Here is a 25,565-nt window from a genome sequence, read left to right as displayed (position 1 = left end):
GAAGAGTACCTGGGAGAAGGGATTATTTTTAGTTGGCCATAAGTGCTTTCCTGAATCAAATCAGAGTGGAAAGGGGATGAATATCAGGCAGGTTGCTTGCAGCATCCTTCACAGCTCTCTTAGTCCCCTTTCCTATCTCCCCATCTTCTAATGGTGAAAATCTGTAGCAACTCATATGGTATTGCCATTGGCCAGAGTGGATAGACAACCTTGAAGACTAAACACCTGCCATGAACACTAGCCATGCTAGTCATAGTGATGGATACCAACCCCACTAAGTATCTCATTCAGTTTCTTTTAAAATTTATTATGACTATATAAATGTTACTCACAATTGAGTATAGGATCCCAGTTTACTTTTTCTTTTCTGGCTCTTTATTCTTGATAGGTATTTGATGATCTTTCAAAAACATCAGGACAATTTTTAGGTTCAGGTTATATGTGTGTGTGTGTGTGTGTGTGTGTGTGTGTGTGTATGTGACAACCTGGTATCTGAAGCCTGCTCTAAGTTGCCCTCATCACAGCTGCAGAACTTCTATGACTTCTCTTTCTAGTCTTTTATGTACATATTGTTTTCCAGGTTCTTAGTGCTACTTCATCTTGCTGGAGTTCTTCCCTCAATCATCTAAGGAAGTAAAGTTTAGAGACATATTACATCTAAAAATACTTCTATCGTCACATTTGGTTGGTAGTTTGGTTGGCGCTGGAATTCAAAGTTGGAAATAATTTCTTTTACAGTATTTCTCTTGATAATATTGGGGTTTGAATTTAGAGTCTCACCCTTGCTAGGCAAGCTATTACTTGTGCTACATCGCCACCCCCCTCCCCCGTTTTTTCTATAGTTATTTTTCAGATTAGGTCTTTTGTTCTTGTATGGGGCCTGATGCAACCACAGTTCTTACACCTATGCTTCTTACATTGTTTGTATTACAGACATTCAATACCACACCTAGCTTATTTGCAGAAATGGGGTCTTGCTAACTTTGAGGTCTTTCCTGTGCTGGCCTCAAACTGTGACCCTCTAGATCTCCACCATGTGAGTAGATGGCATTACAGATGTGAGCTACCATATCTGCCCCCCCCCCCCCTTCCCATCTTTTTTCCTTTCCTTTTCCTTTTGGAGGTGTGATTGCATTGTTTTATAATGTCAACTGTAGCTACTGAAATGTTACTAGTTTTTATGTCTTGTTCTTTGTAGGAGACTTCTGAAAAATTTGAGATCTCTTTATTAGCTGGGCATAATAGTACATCTCTGTATTCCTAGTACTTGGAGTATAAGGCAGGAGGATTGAGAGTTCAAGGCCAACTTGGGCTACATGAAAAGATGGGGTAGGAGGATCCAGGCTCTAGTGGTTCACACCTGTAATTCTAGCTGCACAAGAGGCTGAGATATGAGGATTGAAGTTTGAAGCCAGCCCAGGCAGGAAAGTTCATGAGTCTCTTATCTTTAATTAATCATCAAAAAGGCAGAAGTGGAGGTGTGGCTCAAGTATAGAACACTAGTTTTGAGCACAGACATTCAGGGACAGTGTCCAGTTCAAGCCCCAGGACCAACACAAACAAAATAGGGGTCATATGTGGCATTGGACACCTGTAATTCCAGATATTTGGCCATGGCAACAAGATTGAAAGTTCAAAACCAACCTGGGCAAAGTTAGGGAGAACCTATCTCAGAAACAAAAAATACAAAAAGTGCTGTGAGTATGACTCAAGAGTTAGAATGTTTCCTCTGGGTGTAGCCCTTAGTACTTCTACTCCTCCCCCCCCGTCCTGTTTTTCTTTATCCATGATGTTTTAACACTTCATAATGTAAAAGTCTTTTTTTTTTTTTTAGTCAGTCATGGGGCTTGAGCTCTGGGCCTGGGTGCTGTCCCTGAGCTCTTCAGCTCAAGGCAAGAGCTCTACCACTTGAGCCACAGCAGCATGTTTTCTGGTGGTTAATTGGAAATCAGAGTCTCATGGACTTTCCTGCCTGGGCTGGCTTTGAACCCCAATCCTCAGATCTCAGCATCCTGAGTAGCTAGGATCAGGCAACCAGTGCCTGGCTGAACATCTAAAATACTACTTATTAGAACAAATTCCTAGCCAGGTGTCGGTGGCTCATGCCTATAATCCTAGCTAACAGGAGGCTGAGATCTGAGGATTCTGGTTTGAAGCCAGCCTGGACAGAAAAGTCAGTGAGACTCTTATCTCCAATATACTACTCAGAAAAAGCCAGAAGTGGTGCTGTGGCTCAAGTGGTGGAGTGCTGGCCTTGAGCCAGCATGAGTTCAAGTCCCAGGACTGGCAAACACACACACACACACACACACACACACACACACACACACACACACACACACACAAATTAAAATAGATATTCAGAGGAGTTATGCCTTTGGGTTCCTACCCTATTGTATCCTATTTTAATATGTTTGTATGTGAATGCATAGAGTCCTTCAACAAGCTTTTTCTGTAAGAAAATTCAAATCCTTCAGTTAAGGGAAATATTCTCATCTATCCCCTTGATAATTTCCTCTTTTCTTTTTTTTGAATATTTTTTTATTGTGAAAATACTGTACAGAGGGGTTACAATTACATGGGCAAGATAATGAGTACATTTCTTATCAAGCATTATAGCCTCTTCCTTTGTTTCTCCTTCCCATCCCTTCCCATCCTCTCCCCCCCACCCCCATCCAATCCTCCCCCCCCCAAAGTTGTAAAGTTCGTTTTCGACATAACTCTCCTTTCTTTTTTATGATCTCTTTCTTTCTCCTTTGGGAATTTCTTTACTGAGATGTTTATGCCTCCTGGAGTGATTGACTTTCTTGTCTCTTCCTCCTCCTCCTCCTCCTCCTCTTTCTCCTCCTTCTCCTCTTCCCCTTCTTTGTGGACTTGAATTTGGGATTTGAATTCAGGAATTTGCAGTTCCAAGGCAGGCACTCTACTACTTGAGTCATGCCTCCCACACCCATTTTTGCTTTTGATTGTTTTTTGAATAGGGTCTCATTTATGTCCTGGCTAGTCTAAGGTCCTCCTATTTATGCTTCCTGAGTAGCTGGGTTGACTGGATGTGTCACCACACCCAGATATTTTATTGGTTGAGCTCTGACTCCTCAGTATCTAGGATTATAAGTATGAGCCACCATGCCTGGCTTGATTCTTCTTTTGTTTTAGTTTTCTTTTTTCTTTTTTTCCGTGTGTATTATGATCTCCCACTATGAGTAGTTCTTTCTTTCTTTCTCTCTCTTTCTTTCTCTCCTTCCTTCCCTTCCTCCTTCCCTCCCTCCCTTCCTCCCTCTTTCTGTCCTTCCTTCCTTCCTTCCTTCCTTCCTTCCTTCCTTCCTTCCTTCCTTCCTTCCTTCCTCCCTCCCTCCCTTCCTCCCTCCCTTCCTCCTTCCCTCCCTCCCTCTCCCCCCCTCTCTCTTTCTCCCTTTCTCTCTCTCTCTCTTTCTTTCTTTTTCTTTTCCATTTCTTCTTGAAATCCTGCCCTTTTTACTACATACATTTTGAGGCTGCGTTTCTCTTTAGAGCCATGAAGGTGGAAGAGGAAAAGGCTGGGGTAAGAAAGCTGGACCCCACAAGCTACAAAAGAAGACATCCAGTTCAAGGTAAAGACATTTTGAACACTTGATGCAAATCCCAGGAAAGTTTGAGAATTCGTTGGTGTTTTTATAGCAGCACTTTCAGCTGGAGGTCCTGGAGAGCTGGTTTCTTTCCTTGACTTACCACGTGGACTTCTTCAAACTGATGGGACCTGCCTTTTACTGTGTCTTAAAGGGACCATGTCACTGGGTAGGAGACATGAAACTGGCACTTTGCCAAGATTATAGGTTTCCTAACACAAATTCACATGATTTTTACCAATTTGCAAACCATGATTAATGTCAAATAGCAACATTTAGTAGATTTTGAAAATGGCAGCACAGTTAAAACAAGTGCAATTTCTGTTGGTACAGAAATTTTGACTCTGAGCTCTTCTGTACAGATGGACCCCTCATTTAACAATGGTTTGACTTGATTTTTTTTTCAGTTTTATGATGATTTGAAACCAGAGGTAGGTAGTACCTACCTACCTTTGATCTTGCTGGGTGCCAGTGGCTAATGCCTATATTCCTAGCTACTCAGGAGGCTGCCGAGGATTTCGGTACAAAGCCAGCCTGGGTAGGAAAGTCCGTGAGACTCATCTCCAATTAACCACTGAAAACCAGAAGTGGCACTGTGGCTCAAGTGGTAGAGTGCTAGCCTTGAGCTGAAGAGCTGAGAGACAGTGCCCAGGCCCAGAGTTCAAGCCCCACTACTGACCAAAAAAAGAATTTTTTAAAAAAAATCTTTACTTGGGCTAGCTGGGCTGTTGGAGCTCACTACAGCTCACTACAGAGGGCTTCTACAAGGGGAACTCCCAGATATGCTCCAAGGTGCTGTGTGGCAAGATACTTCAAGCTTAGGTGCTTTAAGTGCATTTTCAACCTAGGATGTTTTCAATTTCTGAGTAATTAATCTGGGACATAACCCATTGTAAATTGGGAAGCATCTGTACTTTACAGAGAAGCAGCCACAGGGCTGCTCTTCTAAAGAAGAGGCAATCTGTTGGCCTGCTAACCTAGCATTACCATAGCCCCACTTGAAAGAAGTACTGATCTTATTGCCCAGCAGATGCTTGTTGAACTGAGGAATGTGTAGGGGCTGTTGATGGATCAAGAGGAATGAAGTGAGGAGTTCCTAGAAGAGCTTGGCATGAGTCCTGAGCCAAACTCTCCTGATGCTGCCAGAGAGGAGAGGATATGTAGAGAGTTTGGACTTGAGGTGAGGTCTAGCCTTTCTCCACAGTTCACCAGCTGAATAATCATGCACTAATGATTATGACAGGAGCCAGGAACAGATAAGGTTATATTTGGGACTGAAAATAAAATATTTCCTTGAGAGCTATTTCTGGTGTCCTTCCTTCTTTCCCTTCCTTCCTTCCTTCCTTTCTTTCTTTTTTTGGGTCCTGTCAGCTCTTCAGCTCAAGGCTAGCGCTCTACCACTTGAGCCACAGCACCACTTCTGGCTTTTTTCTTTTTGTGTATGTGGTGCTGAGGAATCAAACCCAGGGCCTCAGGCATGCAAGGAAGCGCTCTACCAATGAGCCACCTTCCCAGCCCCTCTTTCTTATTTTTTTTTTTTGCCAATCCTGGGGCTTGAACTCAGGACTGGGAACTGTCTCTGAGCTTCTTTTGCTCAAGGCTATCACTCTACCACTTGAGCTACAGCACCACTTCCAGCTTTTTCTAGCACCAAGCCACATTCCCAGCCCTCTTGTGTTCTTTAATAAGCATATTTTCATATGTATCATCCTATGATTACAATTTTCATAATTATGTCCAAACATGATCCATTTTATTTCTTTTTGGTGCCAGTCTTGGGGCTTGAACTTAGAGCCTGTGTTCTGTCCTTGAATTTATTTTTTGCTCAAGGCTAGTGCTTTACCACTTGAGCAACTGCTCCATCTCTGGCTTTCTGGCAGTTAATTGGAGATGAGATTCTCATGGACTTTTCTTCCAGAGCTGGCTTTGAATTGTGATCCTCAGATCTCAGCCTTAAGAGTAGCTAGGATTACAGGCATTAGCTACTGATACCCTGCTTCTCATGAGCCTATTCTGTCTTCTCAAAAACCTTGCCAATCAGTAGAAAAAAGATTTTCATTTTCATTTTCATGTTACAGACAAGGACACTGAGAAACAGGATGCCTGTGGCCACAGAGCAAGTATAGAGCAAGCGAGAGAACACCTGGGGAGCTGTGTCTTGGCGGTAGAGGCTTTTCTGACGTATCTGATGCTTCTCATTCAGTTTCTGTCTCATGGGAGAAAATAGGGTAGGGAACTTGACATTAAAACATTCACGTATGCTAAGTAGAGTGGAACTACTTACTTCTAAATGCTTCTGCCCGAGTCTTTACCTAGAATTATAGACTGATTAAGAAATGTAGTATAGGATCTAGGGGTATAATTCAGTAGTAAAATGCCTGATTAGCATGAGCAAGGCCATGGGTTCAGCTTCCGATGCAACAAGAGCAACAGTAACAGCCACAGTCAAAAGTGTGGGAGGGAAGCCACACTATAGCTGAAAGGAAAGGAGGAAGGAAGCAGGGCCAGTCATTTGGGTACTATTGTAGAACTAACCAACCATGACCAACAAGAGACCAACTATGACCATCCAGAAATGGTTCTGGTAGAACCAGAAATATACTTTAAAAATCATAGTAATTATTCAAAATAGCTGCTAAGTCTTCCAGTTTTTACTCTGACATGTAACTTCTACCCTCATAACAACAATAAAACGTTGTAAAAATCACTTTTTTCAGATACATAAAAACTTTAGAGTGGGCTGGGAAGGTGGTTCAATGGTAGAGTGCTTGCCTTGCATGCATGAGGCCCTGGGTTTGATTTGTCAGCACCGCATAAGCAGAAAAGGCCAGAAGTGGAGCTTTGGTTCAGATGGTAGAGCCTTGAACTGAAGAGCTGAGGGACAGCACCCAGGCCCAGAGTTCAGGCCCCATGACTGACCAAAAAAAAAAATTAGAGTTAAAAACTCCTAAGGACCCAGCTTAAGAAGCCCTCACACTTTCCTTAGTTTTACCCCTGTTTGCTCACTGAAGGTAAGAGAAAAATATTGTTTTCCCAGAAGAAGTGAAAATGTAACCTTGTTGAAATAAACCTAAGAGCATTATCCACAATGATCTACCCAATAAAGATGAGCAAAACAAACAAAAATTGCCAGACCCTGTTCCAAACTTGGTGGAAGGGTAATTACACAACTCTAGCTCTCTCTGCCTTCCTATCTCACCTAAAATATGGGGTGGGGAGGGAGGAAGCACTTTTGAAAATCACAGTTTGCTAAAAGACTAGGACCTCATTATAGGATTATAGAATGGCTTCCCTTACTCCCACACCTTGTTACTACTTCAAGAGAGATTCTGTATAATAACAGTGGATTATAAGCAAAACAACTGCAAACCTCAGACTATTTTAAGGAGTTTCTAGGGAAACCTGAAAACAACAGAGGATACAATAACCAGGACACTAGAGGAAATTGAAGCCTCTCACATTTACTAGTATAGCAGACACGGCCTAACCATTAGCCACAAAACCATAATAATACTAAATCCCTTCATTGTACCAAAATATCTTTACTGTATAGTTTCTAGATATTGAGGCTCTAACTTGAATCATCTGCATGCTGACTACTAAAGCCACTTTTCTCTTTTGAACTTTCACACTTTTGTTTATTTTCTTTTTTGAATTATCAGGTCAGGAATTTAAAGTAACTATCAGTAATTGTATGCTTAGAATGATAATGGAAAAGGTGGGCATCATGTGGACTCAAATGTGTAACATGAGCAAAAGCAAAAACTTGAAGAAAAATAAAAAATGAAATCTAAGTATCAAAAACACTATTACAGAAATGAAGAATGTCTTTGATAAGCTCATTAATAGTATAGGCATAGACCTAGAACAAACCATGTTAAGTGAGGTAAGCCAAACTCAGAGTGTGCATGTATTATCTCATATGTGGAAACTAGATCTAAAATACAACTAGACATGTTAACTTATACAGAACTCCAAGCATTCACACACAGGCTAAAAGAGAAATACCCTTGTGGGGGGAACCCAAAGGTGTAACTTCTCTGAAAATTAAAATACTATTTATCACAATGAATTCCAGAAAATGGAAACATGAATGTTTTATTGTTCTTGCTGGTCATTAAGAGATGTCCTCAGAAAGATGGGAGGACATATAGATCAGACACTCAGGTATACAAAGCAAGGAATAGCATTAGAAATGAAATAAACAAAGATAGCTGGGCCCTGGTGGCTAATACCTATAATCCTAGCTACTCAGGAGGCTGAGATCTGAGGATCGCTGTTAAAAGCCAGCCTGGGCAGGAAAAGTCCTGAGACTCTTATCTCCATTAAACCACCAGAAAACCAGAAGTGGTGCCATGACTCCTGGTAGAGTGCTAGCTTTGAGCTGAAGAGCTGAGGGATAGCACCCAGGCCCAGAGTTCAAGCCCCACGACTGACAAAAAAAAGAAAAAAGAAAAAAAAAGAAACAAAGATATATATATATGTATATGTATAATTATTTTTTGTCAGTCGTGGGGCTTGGGCTCAAAGTCTAGGTGCTGTCCCTGAGCTTTTGCACTGAGGGTCAGTGTTCTACCACCTTGAGCCATAACGCCACTTCCAGTTTTCTGGGGGGTTAATTGGAGATAAGAATCTCAGGGACTTTCCTGCCTAGGCTGGCTTTGAACTGTGATCCTCAGATCTCAGCCTCCTGAGTCGGTAGGATCACAGACATGAGCCACCAGCATCCAGCAGTAACTATATTGTTGAAGGTAATAAAGGATGTGATAACATATGGATAAGTGAGATGAAAGGAAGCAAAATTATAGGGATGAGAGAAATAGAAAACACTCTGCTGTAAGGTGCATGCACTGCCCAAGAAATACTATAGTGTTATTTGAAAATGACTTAGATTAGTATTACAAGTACATTGAAAATTTTAGAGCAATTTGTATTCTTGTAAGTATAAGAAGTATAATTGTTTTGTTGTTATGTTGTTGCTGGTTGTTAAGAGATGTTTTCCAGAAAGATGGAAAGATATATAGATAAGACACTCAGAGGTATACAAAGCAAGGAATAGCATCAGAAAAGAAATAAAATATTATTCTTATTATTCTAATCTAATTTATGGTTCCAGTGGTAGAGTGCTACCCTTGAGCACAAAAGCTCAGGGAGAGTGCCCAGGCCCTGAGTTCAAGCCCCAAGACCAGCACAAAAAGAAAAAAACAATATATGTACTGCTTTCACTGAATCCAACAAATTTTTTCTTTTTTTGCCAGGGTTTTCTTTTTTACTGAGGCTTGAAACTCAGAACCTCATTCTTGTTCAGTTTGCCTGTTTGGTTGATGATCTACCTCTTGAGCCCTTCTCTGGCTCGGCTTTTTGTTGGTTATTTTGGAGATGAGGTTATAGACATGAGTCATCAACTCCTCCTCTGGATTTTTTTTTTGTGGGGGCTGGGGGGGGCAGGGTCGGTTGTTGGGCTTGAACTCTGGGCTTGGGCGCTGTCTTTCAGCTTTTCAGCTCAAAGCTAGCACTCTATCACTTGAGCCACAGTGCTACTTCCGGGTTTTCTGGTGGTTTATTGGAGATAAGAGTCTCACGGACTTTCCTGCCTGGGCTGGCTTTGAACAACAATCCTCAGATCTCAGCCTCCTGAGTAGCTAGGATTACAGGCAATGAGCCACCAGCACCTGGCCCTCCTCTGGTTTTTACTGAGCATTGTACATGATTCCATTTTCCTCTCCTGTAAGCATGTCAATTATACTTCTTCCCCCCAGTTGTGGGCTTTGAACTCTGAGCCTGGGTGCTGCCGTCCCTGAGCTCTTCAGCTCAAAGCGGGCACTCTACCACTTGAGCCACAGCACTGCTTCTGGTTTTCTGGTGGCTTTCACTTTCTGATGGTTAATTGGAGATGAGTCTCAGGACTTTCCTGCCCAGGCTGACTTTGAATGATCCTCAGATCTCAGCCTCCTGAGTAGCTGGGATTATAGGTGTGAGCCACTGGTACCCAGCTTAGAGAGAATTTCTCAAAATATAATTTCATTGTTATTATTAAAGTTGTACACAGAGGTTACCATTTCATAGTCAGGTAATGAGTAGTACATATCCTTTTTTGGACAATGTCATCTCTTCCTTTGTTTTTCCCATTTCCCCTTCCCATCCCTGAAAGTTACATAGTTCATTTTCCACATAATATATACTGAATAGCGTTTGTTCACTCTCCCTCCCTTTCTTTTCTTTTTTTTGGTCGGTCATGGGGCTTGAACTCTGGGCTTGGGCACTGTCCCTCAGCTCTTCAGCTCAAGGTGAGTGCTCTACCGCTTGAGCCACAGTGCCACTTGTGATTTTCTGGTGGTTAATTGGAGATAAGAGTCTCATGGACTTTCCTACCTGGGCTGGCTTTGAACTGCGATCCTCAGATCTCAGCCTCCTGAGTAGCTAGGATTACAGGTGTGAGCCACTGGCACCCAGCTCTCTCCCTCCCTTTCTGTACCTCTCTTTGCCCCTAAAAAACACAAAAGCAAAGCAAATACCACCACCACGACCAATAACAAAACACCTATATTTCCATTTCCTGGAATTTATATCAATAAATAATATTTTAAATTTTAGAGAAGTTACACTTTTGGGTTCCTCCCCCTACACGTGACTGTGTGTGAATGCCTAGAGTCCTGTATGGGTTATCATGTCCAGTTATACTTTATACCTAGCTGGGAATGTGGCTTAGTGGTAGAGTGCTTGCCTTGCATGCATGAAGCCCTGGGTTTCATTCCTCAATACCACATAAATAGAAAAAGCTAGAAGTAGCACTGTGGCTCAAGTGGTAGAGCGCTAGCCTTGAGCAAAAGAAGCTCAGGGACAGTGCCCAGGTCCTGAGTTCAAGTGCCAGGACTGGCAAAAAAAATGTTGTTACATTATAGAGATAGTAAAAGAGGAGCGTGAGGAAGGAGAAGAGAGATATATAGGTGAAACAGGGTTTTTAGGATAGTGAAAATATTTTATACAATCCAATAATGGTACATACATACATTACATATATGTTTAAAACCCATTGAATTATTTATGCAATAGGAAGATAATGTATACAAAGATGATAATTAACTATGTATCAACATTCATTAATTGTAACAAATGCATGACCCTAAGGCAAGATGCTGGTAGTAGGGAAAACTGAGGGTGAAGGTGGTGGTGGGTAAAGGTGGAAGTAGAAAGGAACTCTATCTTTGCTCAATTATGCTATAAATTAGAACTTATAGCATAATTTAACATTTTTAATTTTACTAATTTAAAAACTGTTGACTAACTCAATATAACACTGAAGTTAAAGTCCTCAGCTGCCTCTAAATGTTGACCAGCTGGGGGCTTTGTGTACTATCCAGGGTTACATGGCCATCATCTTGGTGAAATTCTGTATTAGAGTTCTTGGTAACTCAAATTCTTGAAAGTTTTAGTTCACACAGCCAGTATTAAGAAGCCCTTAATAATACTTTTTCCTGGTTAAGTAGGGTTCTGGTAAATAGTACATATAGTCCTTGGTTGTTAGTAATGATGGTACTCAGTGGGATGCATATGAATTTCCTGTAATAGCCAATGAGGGGCTTGGCATTGTGGACCAGATCTGTGACCCACTGAGGAACACATTCCTGCACCATGTGATAAAAACATCTGACCATCAGTGCTGTGGTGAAGCAAGCAAGGATGGGGAGATGGGAGCTCTGCTGTTTCCTGAAGAATTCTAACTGTAGCACTGAGAGAATCTCTTCTAGCAACTGCAGGATTGGTTCAGAAATAGAAATCTGTCATACCCAAGCCTTGGGGCTTTGGCTTTGTGCTGACACTCTATGTCTTCCATTTTGCTTCTGTGGCCCATCTTTTTTACTGGTAGATATTACAGAAATGCCAATATTTACTAACTGGGACTTCCTCTGTGCTATGTCCACAGACCACCCTTCCATTCATATTGGACTTCCACTTTCCAGTTACTCGAAAAGAAAAGGTGACCAGAAAGGACACCCTTCAGGCCTGCAAAAAGTTCATTGGGGTCTTCAGCCAGACAAGATACAGCAGGAATTGACCAGCCCAGGAAAAGGGACCAGCAGTCAAGGGGGCCGCATGGATCTTATCAGCAGAACTCGTGAGTGCTCAGGAAGATTGGGTGCATTTTGGGAAGCCATCCTGTTAATGGGTTCAGATAAGCAAGTCAAGGTAGGATTTGGGTAATTCTGTACCATGCTCTAGCTCTTTGATCTTTGCTTTGTAATCTAAAGATGGGATAACAATATCCCCCTTTTAATCTTGGAATGAACACTAATTGAGAAAATGTATCCTTTATTTCAAACTGTATTTTGGAACTGTCATAATTTAAACAGCATAATTTAAACTATCATAATTTTATAAGATGTGGGTAATTCTCCGCTAGGACTTTCAAATCAGTCCTCTGTTCCACTCAACTGCTGACTAACCTGCCTGCGCATTGACAGCCAAAAGCCTCTGTCTCTCTGTTAATTTGGACACCTTTGATCTGATCCATTCTGTGTAGGCCTCATGGTTTAATTCTTAGAATTATTTCTCTCATTTCTAAATTCCTAGGGGCCATGTGACCATTGCTCTAAGAACAAATATGAGTAGTGTGAGGTAAACTTTCTTCCCTTGAGCTCAAAGGAATGGGCAGAATTTAGTAACCTTGAATTATAGGGACGCTTTCTTCTAGGACAGCCCTCTTACCTCACCCACCATCCGCTCTCTACTCTTGAGGAAATCAGTTATGGGCTAACTAAAAGTATTTTGCCAGGTGCTGGTGGCTCATGCCAGTAATCGTAGCTGCTTAGGAGGCTGAGATTTGAGGATCACGGTTTGAAGCTAGTCTGGGCAGGAAAGTCTGTGAGTGAAACTAATTTCCAATTAACCACCAAAAAGTCAGAAGTACAGCTGTGTCTCAAGTGGCAGAGCACTCACCCTAAAGCAAAAGAAGCTCAGGGATAGTGCCTAGGCCACACACACACACACACATACACACCACCACCACCACCACCACCACCAGTATTTTGCTTCTTTCTGTGAAAAGAAAATTATTGTTTTTTTTTCTTTTTCTGTGCCCATCTTAGGGCCTCCTGAGTAGCTAGGATTACAGGTGTGAACAGCTGGCACCCAGATACCATGCTGTTTTAATTAGGATAGCTCTAAAATACAGTTTGAAATCAGGGATACATTTTCTCAGGTTCATTCCAACATTAAAAGAGGCATGTTGTTTTCCCATCTTCAGATTAGAAAGCCAAGGTAAGAGCTAGAGCACGGTGTAACTGGTAATCTTGCAGCAGGAAAATTAAAACAGATCTTTCTATGGTGCTATGTTCCTTTGTAAGATATCAGTAGTCATTTTACAGACACCATATTGGACATGGGCTGAGAATTGCATTCTTTCAAGTAACAAAATTGCATTATGATGAACCAGAGAGGTAGGGAAGGGAATAATATAGCATATTCTCTTTCCCTCTCCCTCTCCTTCTTCCTCTTTTCCTTATCATATCCTATTCCAAGGGTGGATATTATTTAGAAATTCACTTCTTAGCAGTTAAACAGATTTGCCTCAGTCAAAGTGTATATAAGGAATAGAACCACGAAGAAATAGTGAGAATCAATAAGAGCAAACAAGACAAAGTTAACCAATAGCCAAGACCAATTGGGGAGACCCTGGAAACTCAGCATCCTCATCTGTCAGATAAAGGATTATGTAAGGTACCCAGTTGTCTCAGCCTGCTTAGGACAGAGGGATCTCCAATAATGAGGGAAGACAAGATTTTTGGTGTTAAACCTTGTCAGTCCCCAGAAATCTAGATGTAGGAGAATCTTGATTTGAGGCTGGACCTGGGCATAGGCTTAAGACCTTATTTGAAAAATAAAAGAGGGCTAAGGGTGTGCCTCAAGTAATAGAGTACCTGCCTGCCTAGTAAACACAAAGCCCTGTACAAACCCTAGTACTACTACTACTACAAAAAAAAAATCCAGGCTTGGGTCACATGGCCAATTAACTGCTCCTGATCCAATTAACTGTGACCAGGGGCATAAGTCATGTGTTATCCAAAGATAGACTCCAGGGGGTAATCCTTGTGGGAGTTCAGGACATGACCTGGGTAGAGATTTCCAAAGCCACCTAGAACTGGAGGAATTTTCATAAGCTTAAGTGGGCAGATTTTTTTTCCTCACTGATGTTTATATACAACTTCAGAGAAAAAGATCATCATTACCCATGAAAACAGGACCTGAGGCTTCCATGTCCTCTCTTGAAAACCCACTTTACAAAAACTGGCAAGAAAGACCTGACACCCTCAGGTCTATCTCTTGCACTACAGCATTCTGTGTCCTCGAGCCATGCACAGACTGTCCCCACCTGCACCGCTCTCCTCCCACACCCCTTCCACTTCTTCATTCCTGGCTTCTGTCTTGCAGCAACTATTTCCATCTGATGTGCTTATGAGTGTTGAATCAGCCAGACTCACTCACCCAGCAAATAGTTATCTATCTATCTATCTATCTATCTATCTATCTATCTATCTATCTATCTATCTATCTATCTATCTATTTATTTAGTGTTGGTTGTGGGGCTTGAACTCTGGGCCTGGGCCCTGTCCCTCAGCTCTTCAGCTCAAGGCAAGCACTCTACCACTTGAGCCACAGTGCCACTTCCAGTTTTCTGAGTGTTTTGTTGGAGATAAGAGTCTCACAGACTTTTCCTGCCCGGGCTGGCTTTGAACTGTGATCCTCAGGTCTCAGCCTCCTGAGTAGCTAGGATTACAGGTGTGAGCCACCAGCACCCGGCTCCAGCAAATATTTATTGAGAGCCCATGTTGTGTGATCTCTGAGGGCCAGAAGTGTGGCCCTGACCTTACAAAGTTGACTGTTCAGTAACTCTACGTAGAGCCTAGGACAGAAGGGATCTCTGAAAGGACTCATCCCAGACTGGGGGCCATGAGATGCACTGACTTTATTTATGGTGACCATAAATGCCTCTCGAGTCTTTTTCTAGGACTTAAAGTCTATGCTACTTGCTGGTTTTCAGTCCACTTGCTGGTTTGTGCACTGCTCATGCAGCAATTTGTCATTCAGTAACAACACCATTCTCTGTACTTCTTTTAGTTGCTTCCTAAAGCTCACCCCTGCCAAGCTTATATTTCTCTCAGCAATGGCTGACTAAGTCCATTCCTACAGTTGCACTCATGCTATATGTCTTCCACAGTTATGGAACAGGAGGGTTATTTCCTGTGGCATGTCATTATGTAGATTAGCTTGGACATGTTCAAAGCTAGCCCAGGCAGGAAAGTCCATGAGACCGAAGTAGAGCTGTGGTTCAAAGTGGTAGAGTGCTACACTTGAATGAAAATCTCAGGGACAGCACTTAGGCCCTGAGTTCAAGCCCCATGACCAACAACAACAAAAAAGAAACTGATGCAGAAGCCCAGCCTGAGGGCAGGAAAGGAGGGGCATTGAGAGAAGAATGGCCAGGAACAGAGGGGCAGGGAGCACATGGAAGCAGCAGGATGGTTTAGAAACTGAAAAGGATTGTGATTTGCAATGTTTGGGAAGGAGCAGGCTAGTAACTAGGTAGTAAAAGAGGAGCGGGTCACACATACAGAAAATGATAGTGTTATCATACCAGGTGACTGGTATATGCCAAGCATTGTGCCAGCACATTATACTGTCTCAGTCCCTCCACAATCCAGAGAGGTGATGTGATTTTTCCCAATTTATAAGTGAAGAAACTAAGGTTCATGGATTAATGCCTCATCAAGATACCACTGCTAGTAATGACAGCATCAGGAGCTGAACCCAAGTCTGGGTTCATATAGTACATGAACAGAGTTCTGGCATCCTTGGCAATCTTTCTGTGTGAAGTTCCCCTAGCCTCTGACTTGAAGTGGCTTCCTTGCAGCACTTGGAAAGGGCTGAGCCTAGCCAGCCACAGGGTAGTAGGATCCCAGCTTTTACTGTTCACCAAAGCAGAAACTCGGACGGTAACTGCTGCAGGAGTGTAGGTGGCTTTGCTTAGAGCCCAGCATGGAGCCCAGCATTCAACACATGACTCTTCCTTCCTTCCTTCCCTCCTTCCTTCCTTCCTTCCTTCCTTCCTTCCTTCCTTCCTTCCTTCCTTCCTTCCTTCCTTCCCTCCTTCCTTCCTTCCTTCCTTCCTTCCTTCCTTCCTCCCTCCCTCCCTTCCTCTTTCCCTCCCTCCTTTCTTGCTTTCTTGCTTTCTTTCCCGTGGGGCTTGAACTCTGGGTCTGGACACTATCCCTGAGCTCTTCACCTCAAAGCTAGCACTTTCCTGCCAGGGCTGGCTTTGAACTGCAATCCTCAGATCTCAGCCTCCTGAGTAGCTAGGATTACAAGCATGAGCCACCGGTGCCCAGCACAACACATGATCTGGATCCCCTGTTTTTGTTTCCTCATTTTTTAAGTGGGCCTGCTTTAACCTCATACTTCAGGCATGAAAATGTAGTCAGTGGAGCCAGCCACAGGCAGGGTAGAGTAGAGGATGGCTGAAGGAGCTGGCTTTTTCCAGGCTCTACTCTCCTGCTGTGGGGCTCAGTTTTCTCATCTGTGAAATGAAGGTTTGGACTAAGCTCTCTCCCAGCTCTAAGATTTAGTGTATTTAAGATTTGCAGGTCCTTGGAACAGCAGCTGCTCGCTGACCTCTAATCAACCTTGGCATATTCTAAGTCCTCAGTAAGCACTTGCTGAACCAAACCCAGGGGATTAGGAATTTCTCAGAGGAGCAAAGTAATTCCCTAGTGGGGTTCCTGAAGTAACCACTTTCCACCATCCATGGGCTCTGGGAAAACACCCATTGAGCAGTAACGGGTGGCACTTTATCTTCCACGTGGGTGAATAGGAAGAAGACCCAGAGTTTGGGTTTAAAGTTGGGAAAGGAGAGAAACCAGCCAAAAAGGAACACTATTGACATGGCTTTTTGTGATGAGGCCCCGCTGCAAACATTTCCCTCCAGCAATCCACTCTCAACCCAGGGGCTGGAACTGTACCACTGAGTGAACAGGAGCCACTATCCAGCTAGCTCACCTGTGGCCAACGCTCTTAAAGAGGCCTGAGGAATCACAAGCAAACCTTAAATCCTACTGCTGCCTTTATAAAGGAGCCTGAGGAGAGGTGCCTGGGTTCTTCTGGAGCCCTCAGGTCTGGGAGGAAGGATGCAAGAAGGAGGGGGTAGAGGGCCAGCTCTGCTAGTCCTCTCACAAGTCTGAGCTGCCCTCCACCCATGCTGCTGTGGAGAATCAGCTTTTTTGCTTGAGCTTCTACTGCAGCCCTGAGCTCTTTTGTCTCCAATATCCTGAAATCTCTGCTTTCCTTCTCCTTCTATTCCATCCTCACATCACACAGACAGACAGACAGACAGATAGACACACACACACACACACACACACACCACTCACAAGATCTTTAATTTATTCAATCATTTTTCTGTCACACATGTTTCACAATCTTTTATGCTTACTATATCTTTATTCTCTTTACATACTGGCCCTCCCTCCATCTCCCCAGTCTCTTTCTTCTTTTACTCCTCCTTCTCTTCCTCCTCCTTCTCTCTCCACACCTCCCCCTGGCTGCTTAACTGGAAACAAAAGTGAGTTTGTTGTATGAGGAAAGGGATCTGTGGAGGCAGCAGCCAGGATAGCAGCAGCAGAAACAGGCTGGGGCCAGGAGCAGCACTGACCGCCAGAGATTCCAGCACTCAGCTATTCCAGGGAGCAGGTAATGACCAGACAGGCTGGTTCCAGCCAACTGCTCTTGCCTTGTCTCTTCTCTCCATGATCTGTCCATGTATTTGTCTTCATTCTGGCCCTAACGGGGAAGAGCATTCCAGACTTGTTGAATGGTAGGCACAGGGCCCAAGGAGGATATATTCCAAAGAACAGGATGTGGTCAAAATGGGCAGTGGCCAGAGAGGGTTGGGGTCAAGGACTACAGGTGACCAAGGTTTCTGAGTTTCAGGGCTGCTGGGTGAGAGATACACCAGAATCTAGAAAGACAGGAGCATAAGAGATGTTTTGAGCCATATTAACCACTATAGGCTTTAGGCAATGAACCACCATGGAAAAATTTTCACTTGGACAGTAATATAATCAAATCTACATTTTAAAAGTAGTTATGAGCCAGGCACCACTGGTTTGTAGCTATAATTTTAGCTGAGGATCTGAGGAGGTTGAGATGCAGAAGAGATCTGGGTTTGAAGTCAGCTTAGGCAGAAAAGTCCAAGACTTCATGTCCAAATTAACCAGCAAAAAGCTGGGCTGAAGGCATGGATTAAGTGATAGAGTACTAGCTGAGCAATCAAGCTAAGCAAGCAAGAAGCCCCAAACTCCAGTACATGAAAAATAATGTAGTTATGGAGGGTAGGGGGTGTGTGGCTCAGTGGTAGAATTGGTAGAGTGCTTTACCTAGCATTTGTTAAGGTTCAATCCCTAGCATTAAAGGACAGATGAGAAGGAAGGTAGGAAGGCAGGGAGGTAGGGAAGTATGGAGGGTAGTTACTGAACTGCGATTCCATGGAGAATTGGTATAACCCTGTCAGAATCAAGCCATAATGGGTATGATTTCTCCCAATTTGAAGAAAAAAAATTTTCTCAATTGTTGATTTCCTTCTACAAGATTCCTTAAACCTTCAGTATCTTCTAGCAAATGTCAGTAATCAATAAGCCAATGAGAAGGAAATGTTAAAAATAATAATAGCTTTGGAAATAAGATCTGCTTCAATAAGGTCCCTTAACCTATATTCAGAGAAAGTAAGTGTTTTTTTTTTTTGGTTAATAAAACTATTTATAATTCATGTACTGATTTTCTGGTGCTTCCCAAAGAATACTATGACTCCCAGGAGTCATGAAAATTTCTTTTAAAGCAAACTGAGCCAGGCATGCTGGTGTGTTCTAGAAGGAAGAGGCAGGAAGATCATGAATTCTGGGCCATCCTGAGCTACAAAGTAAGATCTTATCTTACAAAATATATATAAATATGAACAAACAAACTGTTATCTAGGCCATTGGAATGGTTAGGGCACCCAGAAACAATGGGAGTAGTAGGCAAATGGATAAAACCAAGGGTTATGCAGGAGGATGGATTTCTTTTTTCTTTTTTGGTTGGTAATGGGGCTTGAACTCTGGGCCTGGGCGCTGTCCCTCAGCTCTTCAGCTCAAGGTGAGTGCTCTACCACTTGAGCCACAGCGTCACTTCTGGTTTTCTGGTGGTTAATTGGAGATAAGAGTCTCACAGACTTTTCCTGCCCAGGCTGGTTTTGAACCTTGGTCCTCAGATCTCAACCTCTTGAGTAGCTAGGATTACAGGCATAAGCCACTGGCGCCTGGCTAGGAGGATAGTACACAGAAGTATTAAATGAGAAGAATCTAATGGATCTCATTCTTTAAGGCTTTTATTTTCTTGGAGAGGTTGTGTCAGAGATGGATCACGAAACTCAAGAGCCAAGGTTAGAGTAAGGACGTTGAGTAGCATAGGGAAGGGTGCTGACAAGGGTGAGTAGAAGGTTTCTGTACTTGAGCCTTGCCAAAGACAGTAATCTCCCATTTGCAAAGTTGAGTGGTTTTCTGCAATGGGGTTCATTCCTGAGTCTAGGTGCTGGGGTTGACGGTGATGGTAGTTATGCACCTGCTATATTACAGAGGTATAGAGAGGATCTGTTTGGTTCAGTCTTCATCTCTGGAATTGTGTCTGACAGTTGTAGGGGAGGAAGGATGAATAGCAAGCTTCTAATCATCTATATATGAATTTGAATTGTAGAATTGCCAGTTATTTATGAGACAGTTTAGTTTAAGTGAACAGGGTATTGAGAGAAACAAATCAGGTAATGAGAATAAAATACCTACTCTTTTAGCTTTTTCTTTTATTGGCAGAGCTGAGGACAAAACTTAGGGCCTTTACTTGATAGGCAAGTGCTTTTCCACTGAGCTAAATCCCCAACCCCCCTAAATTCTCTTAGAACATAGCAAGTGCATAGAGATTCCAAGAATACAGCTCTTGCTCGCCAACTCATTACCCTTCCCTGGTTCAGTCTCCTGTCAACTCTTCACAAGTTCTCATCAAATCTTCCCTTTCTGTTTCTTATCTCTCAGTTTACTACCTGCTGTTCTCAATTGTTTCTCTCAGTGGGCTCCCAGGGGTCAATTTCACCCCCTTTTCACCACACATTCTAATATCCTTCTCTTTAACTGTCTTAATAAATTAGCCAGCCATTGCCCAAATAAGAATCCATTGGCCTAAGGACAGGAGCCATGGCTCCATAGTAGAGTGTGTGCCTAGCAAGTGGGAGGCCCTGAGTTCAAACCTCAGTACCTCTCTAATATGGAGGTAGAGGTGGGGGAAGAGGTGAGGTGATGGTAACTTCAGGGCGCCTGGCCTGTGCAGTGGTGCCAGAGAGGCCTTTAGCCCAAGTATTGGTAACCACTGTGACATCAGTCATCCTTCTTCCCAGATCACCATGTTGCAGCCACACTAACCAGCACATTCCTATCTCAAGATGTCAGGACCCTTGGGCATTCTTCTAGATGTGTAGAAGTGGTTCATTCTCATCGTTCATGCCTCAGTTCAAATACCATTCCTCAGAGAGGCCTTTCTTCACCATGTTATCTCCTGTAGCTCTCCTGGACATTGAGTTTTTCTCAGGGCACTTATCATGACCTGCAATGGTCATTTATGGGTTTGTTTACTTGTTTATTATTTGTCTCTAACACTAGAATGTAAACTTAGGAGAGAGAAGACACATGGATCTTCTTCATAGCTGTATTTCCAATACCTAGAACAGTGTCTGTGTGACACATGGGAGGCATTCACTCACTATTGGGAAGAAGAAAGGAAGGGAGGGAGGGAAGGAAGAGAGAGAGAGTGAGAGGGAGAAGCAGATTTGAGGAAAAGACTTTCAGTGATAGAATGCTGAACATTTGTTTTTTATTGTTATTGTAAAGGTGATGTACAAAGGGGTCACAGTAAATTTCTTTTTGGACAATGTCACCCCTTCCCTCACAATGTTAAGAATTACTTTAAGATATCTGAGAGACAGACACTCAGAAATGGCACCCCAGGCGACTTCTAGTGGGCCTCTGGAGAGCAGGAACGGAGTGACCTTACCATGAGGAAGGTGGGCCCCTATGGTACAGTGGTACAAATCTATGCTTTTGAAAGGTTGAGTGTCCCCTTGGGAATTGACTGGTGTGGAGCCCAGCCGGGAAGAGGGCCCCTTGGGGTTTTTCATGCTAAAGTCAGGTTGGAGTGATTCCCACTTCAGCTTTCTTTTCTGTTCCTGGTTCTTGCTGCTGCCCTGACTTTGGCTATTTTCCATCCTTCTTCACTGTCAACTACAAGACCCTGGAGTCAAAATGAAGATCATATCATTTTATCTCTTTTATCTCAAAGGAGATCTCACCCATGTCCAATCCAAAGTGATGTCAGAAGCTAGACTTAGTTCCATCAGTAAAGTTGGTGGTCCAAATGATTTCTAGTGGGCCACTGGTAGACCAGGCAGAGGGATACCTTTCATTTGTTGTTAGTACCTGCTGTATTTCTATTGGCCTTGTGGCCCCCTGCCTTCCACAGAGCACTTCATGGACCCTGAAAGCTTCCTTTTACAGGGTCTCCAGCTGCTGAGCAGCTCCAGGACATCCTGGGGGAGGAAGATGAGGCTCCCAACCCCACCCTCTTCACAGAGATGGACACGCTTCAGCATGATGGAGACCAGATGGAGTGGAAGGAGTCAGCCAGGTAAGACAAAATCCCAGGAGGGAGGTAGGAGGTAGTGGGACTTTCCCTGAAGGGTGTCCAGGGCTCAGGCTACACTGATCCTCCTGGTGGGAGTTGGCGCCTTGAACCTTGAGTTCTTCCAGGAAGCTTAGTGATCCACAAAGACCCTCCTACCTGCCTTTCTTGGTGTCTAGAACTGTGTTAGACACAAAGGAACAGGCATAAATGACCTTGTCTTTATCTTCAAAAAATAAAAATTCAAGTGAGAAGATAGAAGAGTCACTCATATGATTCTAGAAGAACAATAAGAAATACGTATATACACACATACATACATACACATACATGTAACATTTAAAGTCAAATGTTTTTAATTAAATGCTGTAGAAAAAAAGGTTTCCTGGAAGAAAAAGACTGTGTGTCAGGCACACAAAATCTGAGCAGAAGGGAAAATACAGATGCAAAGGTCTAGTGGGACACTGAAGAAAAGAGACTTGGCAAAGTTTGGAGATTAATAAACAGAGTGAGCTTCAGAGGTGTAGGCATGGAGGAAATCATGGGGAACAGAAGGAATAGGAGATCCAGAAAGCTTGAGGGAGAACCACACAGTGAAGTCACAGAAACTGACAAAGGACCTGAGTAAGGAGTTCTTGGCACTACCCATATCCCCAGTGCCTAGGACAGCACTGAAATAAACTTCTTCCCATGGGAAGGGAGGAAATTATAAGAGCAGCAGGAAGGACTCCAGGATGATGCTGAGAAAATTTGGAAGGCAGTCTGTGTTAATGTTTTACAAACTTTCTTACTGTATTTCTCCTCTCCAAGAGGAAACTATTAAGTTAAAAATGAATTTAACTAGTTGGGAACTGTTAGCTCATGCCTATAATCCTAGCTACTCAGGAGGCTGAGATCTGAGGATCCATAATTGAAGTTAGCCCAGGCAGGAAAGTTCATGAGACTTTTTTTTGGCGGGGGGGTCCGGTTGTGGGACCTGAACTCTGGGCCTGGGCACTATCCCTCAGCTCTTCAGCTCAAGGCTAGCGCTCTACCACTTGAGCCACAGTGCCACTTCCCGGCTTTTTCTTTTTGTTTATGTAGTGCTGAGGAATCGAACCCAGGGCCTCATGCATGCAAGGCAAGCGCTCTACCACTGAGCCACCTTCCCAGTCCTCCATGAGACTCTTACATCCAGTTATCCACCAAAAGCCAGAAGTGGAGCTGTGGCTCAAGAGTAGAATACCGACTTTGAGCAAAAAAGCTCAGGGACAGTACCCAGGCCCTGAGTTTAAATGCTAGTACCAGCACACAAAAAAAAAAAGAAAGAAAAGAAAAGAAAAAGAAAAAGAAAAGAAAATTAACGCATTTTTAATGAGAGAAATTAAATGGAAAGGAATGAGTTTGTCAAATAGAATTGAGTTTTGGACTACTGCAAAACCTTAGTAGTTGGTGCCAGCTAACATTTTGCTCCTCTAAGAACTAGTTTCTGTTCCCTGGGAGGCAATAATGACCTTGTTGAAAATGCATGGGACTAACTCCCAGGTATGCCCAGAACTGGTTCTGCTTGAGGGCCACTCTGATACCTAGAGTCTGATAGCTCGCTCAAGGTATGTCTTGGGTTCTTTCCTCACCCATCTCCCTTCCTGGCCTCAACAATCGGTAAGAAAAGAAGGAACAGATTTCATTTCAATAACGCAAGTTTTCTTGCTTTTTCTTTCCTGTGGGGGTGTCTGAGAGAAAAGTCACAGGGCGGACTAACAAAGGCCTGCAGCCCTCAGGGAACCATGAGCCCTCTGCCCTACACATGAGCCTCTGGAGCCTTTTCCCTTCAACTTGTTTATTGAACTCTGACATGATTTATAGTCTCATTTCATTCAAGCACCTCAGCCATTTCTCTACTTGACTTCAACTTTCAGGAACTGTTTGGACTTCTAAGGTAGGATGTAGGTCTGGAGGCAATTCCATTGAAGTTGGAGATAAATGAGGACTACTGAAAAGCCTAAGACATCTACTCAGGGTTTATAGGAGGACGGACTTTTCAAATGACCAGTTTCTAATCCCAGCTATTATGGCTTAACACCTTCCAGGGGCTGGGGCCTGAAGCCACTCTCTGCTCTGGGTAAGAGTCTATTCTGCCTGAGGTGGGTGAATAGAAGGGAGGAAAGCTAAAAAGGGTCTTCTTAGAGTCCTACGACAGACATGGCCACCACAAGAATACCACAGACCAAGCACACCCTATTTCTGTTCTCTCTATGAGATTCCACAGAGCCCTCTAAACTAGAGACCAGCAATTGAAATGTGAACTGTAGGGTGTCTGTAGGAAGAAATGCCTATTAAATTACAGTTATCACCTTCAAGTACATAGGTTTTCCTATAAGGCAGGCTCTCTGAAGACAGTATGTGAGAAGACTCTGAAAGGGCCTCAGGGGTAACTGGCTCAAATCCACATACAAGGATAGCAGGGACCAGAACTCCAAATGGCTGAACTCAATTTTAATTTCAATCAGATCCTAGAGGGGAGTAGCTGAGGGCCAATTAGGGGGCAGGAAACAGTGGGAAGAGGGAAAGAATATATGAGGGTCTTCACATCTCTACTCCCTTTTCTATATTCTACTCTACCTTCCTGTAATCTTCTGTCCAACTAAATCTGTCTGGTTTTCAAGGTATGACCAGTTGGTCATACCTTGAGAGATGCTGGAAGAGGAACCATTGGCCTAAAAGTCTACCCTGATCTGGACGTGTATGGCTTGCCCAAGCCATACTTGTAGATAAACAGCAAGAATAGAGATGACTAGCCAGACCTATTTGGGCCTATCACCCTGTCAAAAGAATGTGAAGAACTGAGAACATGTCGGTTCAAGCCTGTGTGGGAGGTGGAGATCAGAGTATTGCAGTTTGAGGCCAGCTCAGAGGTGGGAGCGGGACTGGGGGAAGTATATAAGACAAGATTCCATCTCAATTAATGCCTGCATGTGGTGGTGAGAGCCTGTTAACCTAGCTATTTAGGGGAAGCTCAGTGGGTAGGCTGGATGCAGTTATTTGTGCTTGTTATCCTCAGAGACACAGGGAACACAAGCAGAATTGCAGCCCAGGACAGCCTTAGAATAAAGCAAAGGCAAAAAGGACTGGAGATGTGGGTCAAGTGGTAGAGCCCAGCAAGTACAGTCTCCAGTACCAACACCCCAAAGAAAAACAAAATAATAGTGTGAATCCTGTCCTCAGTTAATAGACTAGTAAACTGTAGACCCACCCCAGAGAAGCCAGAGGTATCAGAATCTAAGAATCAGTAAATTCTCCTTGGGGTAACAGAAGAGAATAATGGGGAGTGGGAGACAACCTCTCACACACACATTCAAGCCCTGGGAAGTTAAGAACTCATAACACCCACATCAAAGAGAATACTTTTAATAAGAGGGGGAGCCCTTTAATAAAAAAATATTTAATTTGTTGTGGCAAGTGTTTGCTTTATTGAGTTAGGAGATTAAGCAAGTGAAAATCTCAAATCCTCAAGGAATTTTCCCTGGCAGAGTAGGGGTGGGAGGGAGTAACAGTTTGGGGGATGTTTCATTTTAGGCCCTTGGAGAAGTCAGTCCTGCTGATTTAAGTGGCTTTTTGAGTTCTGCTGAGCCTTGCCCCATGCACATAACAAGGACTCTGTGTGCAGGGTCATTTCTAATGTGATCAATGCTGGTAGGTCAGCTGTTAATAAGATAGATTTTCACTAACACTGTCTCTTTAGCATTCCCACGAGAGAAAAGCAGCCAGCTGTTTGCTGACAATGACCTTGCCTAAAGCGAGGGCTGGGTCAGGAAGATGTACAGGGAGCAACCCCCTCACTGTGAGCAAACAACTTGCCCAGATTCCTGGCCTTTCTCAGGTTTGCCTGACTGTACAGAAGAATGATCCAGGTTGGAACCCACCCAAGTGTGGAGGGCTCTTTGTGGTTACTCAGGAATAAACAGAGCTTAGCACCTTCCAAAAGCTCTGAAAGCAAATTCCAAATCCAATCTTCTCTGGCCTCAACTCAGAGCAGCCCAAGAGCATAAACTTGCCAGAAGGTTCTTATGAGACACATATGAGAACATTCCTGTGATGTCAAGGTGAGGGCAGAAAGAGGAGCATGAGAAGTGGATCATCCAGTTGGGTCAAAACAGACCAAAAGCTCTGAATGGCTCTCCATATGTAGGCAGGAACACTTTTTCACTCCATAGATGATGGAAGAGAAAGGTTCAA

The 25,565-nt window shown here is 43.3% G+C and overlaps 1 protein-coding gene across 2 annotated transcripts in view; it reads left to right on the top strand.

Moving 5' to 3' along the window:
- Positions 1-3,514: 3,514 nt before the first annotated feature.
- Positions 3,515-25,565, top strand: part of Slc4a5 (solute carrier family 4 member 5) — a 75,116-nt gene continuing 53,065 nt past the window's right edge. For both annotated transcript variants that reach the window (XM_042699713.1, XM_042699712.1), the window contains exons 1-3: positions 3,515-3,590; positions 11,530-11,721; positions 21,227-21,356. In XM_042699713.1, coding sequence (XP_042555647.1) covers positions 3,515-3,590; positions 11,530-11,721; positions 21,227-21,356 — 398 coding nt within the window. The remainder of the gene's footprint in view (positions 3,591-11,529; positions 11,722-21,226; positions 21,357-25,565) is intronic.

This window comes from Dipodomys spectabilis, unplaced genomic scaffold, assembly GCF_019054845.1.
Source record: "Dipodomys spectabilis isolate Male_0828 unplaced genomic scaffold, ASM1905484v1 ptg000262l, whole genome shotgun sequence".
NCBI classification, from domain to species: Eukaryota; Metazoa; Chordata; class Mammalia; order Rodentia; family Heteromyidae; genus Dipodomys; species Dipodomys spectabilis.
The sequence above is the reverse complement of the archived record's forward strand: the minus strand, read 5'-3'. Positions and strand labels throughout refer to the sequence as shown.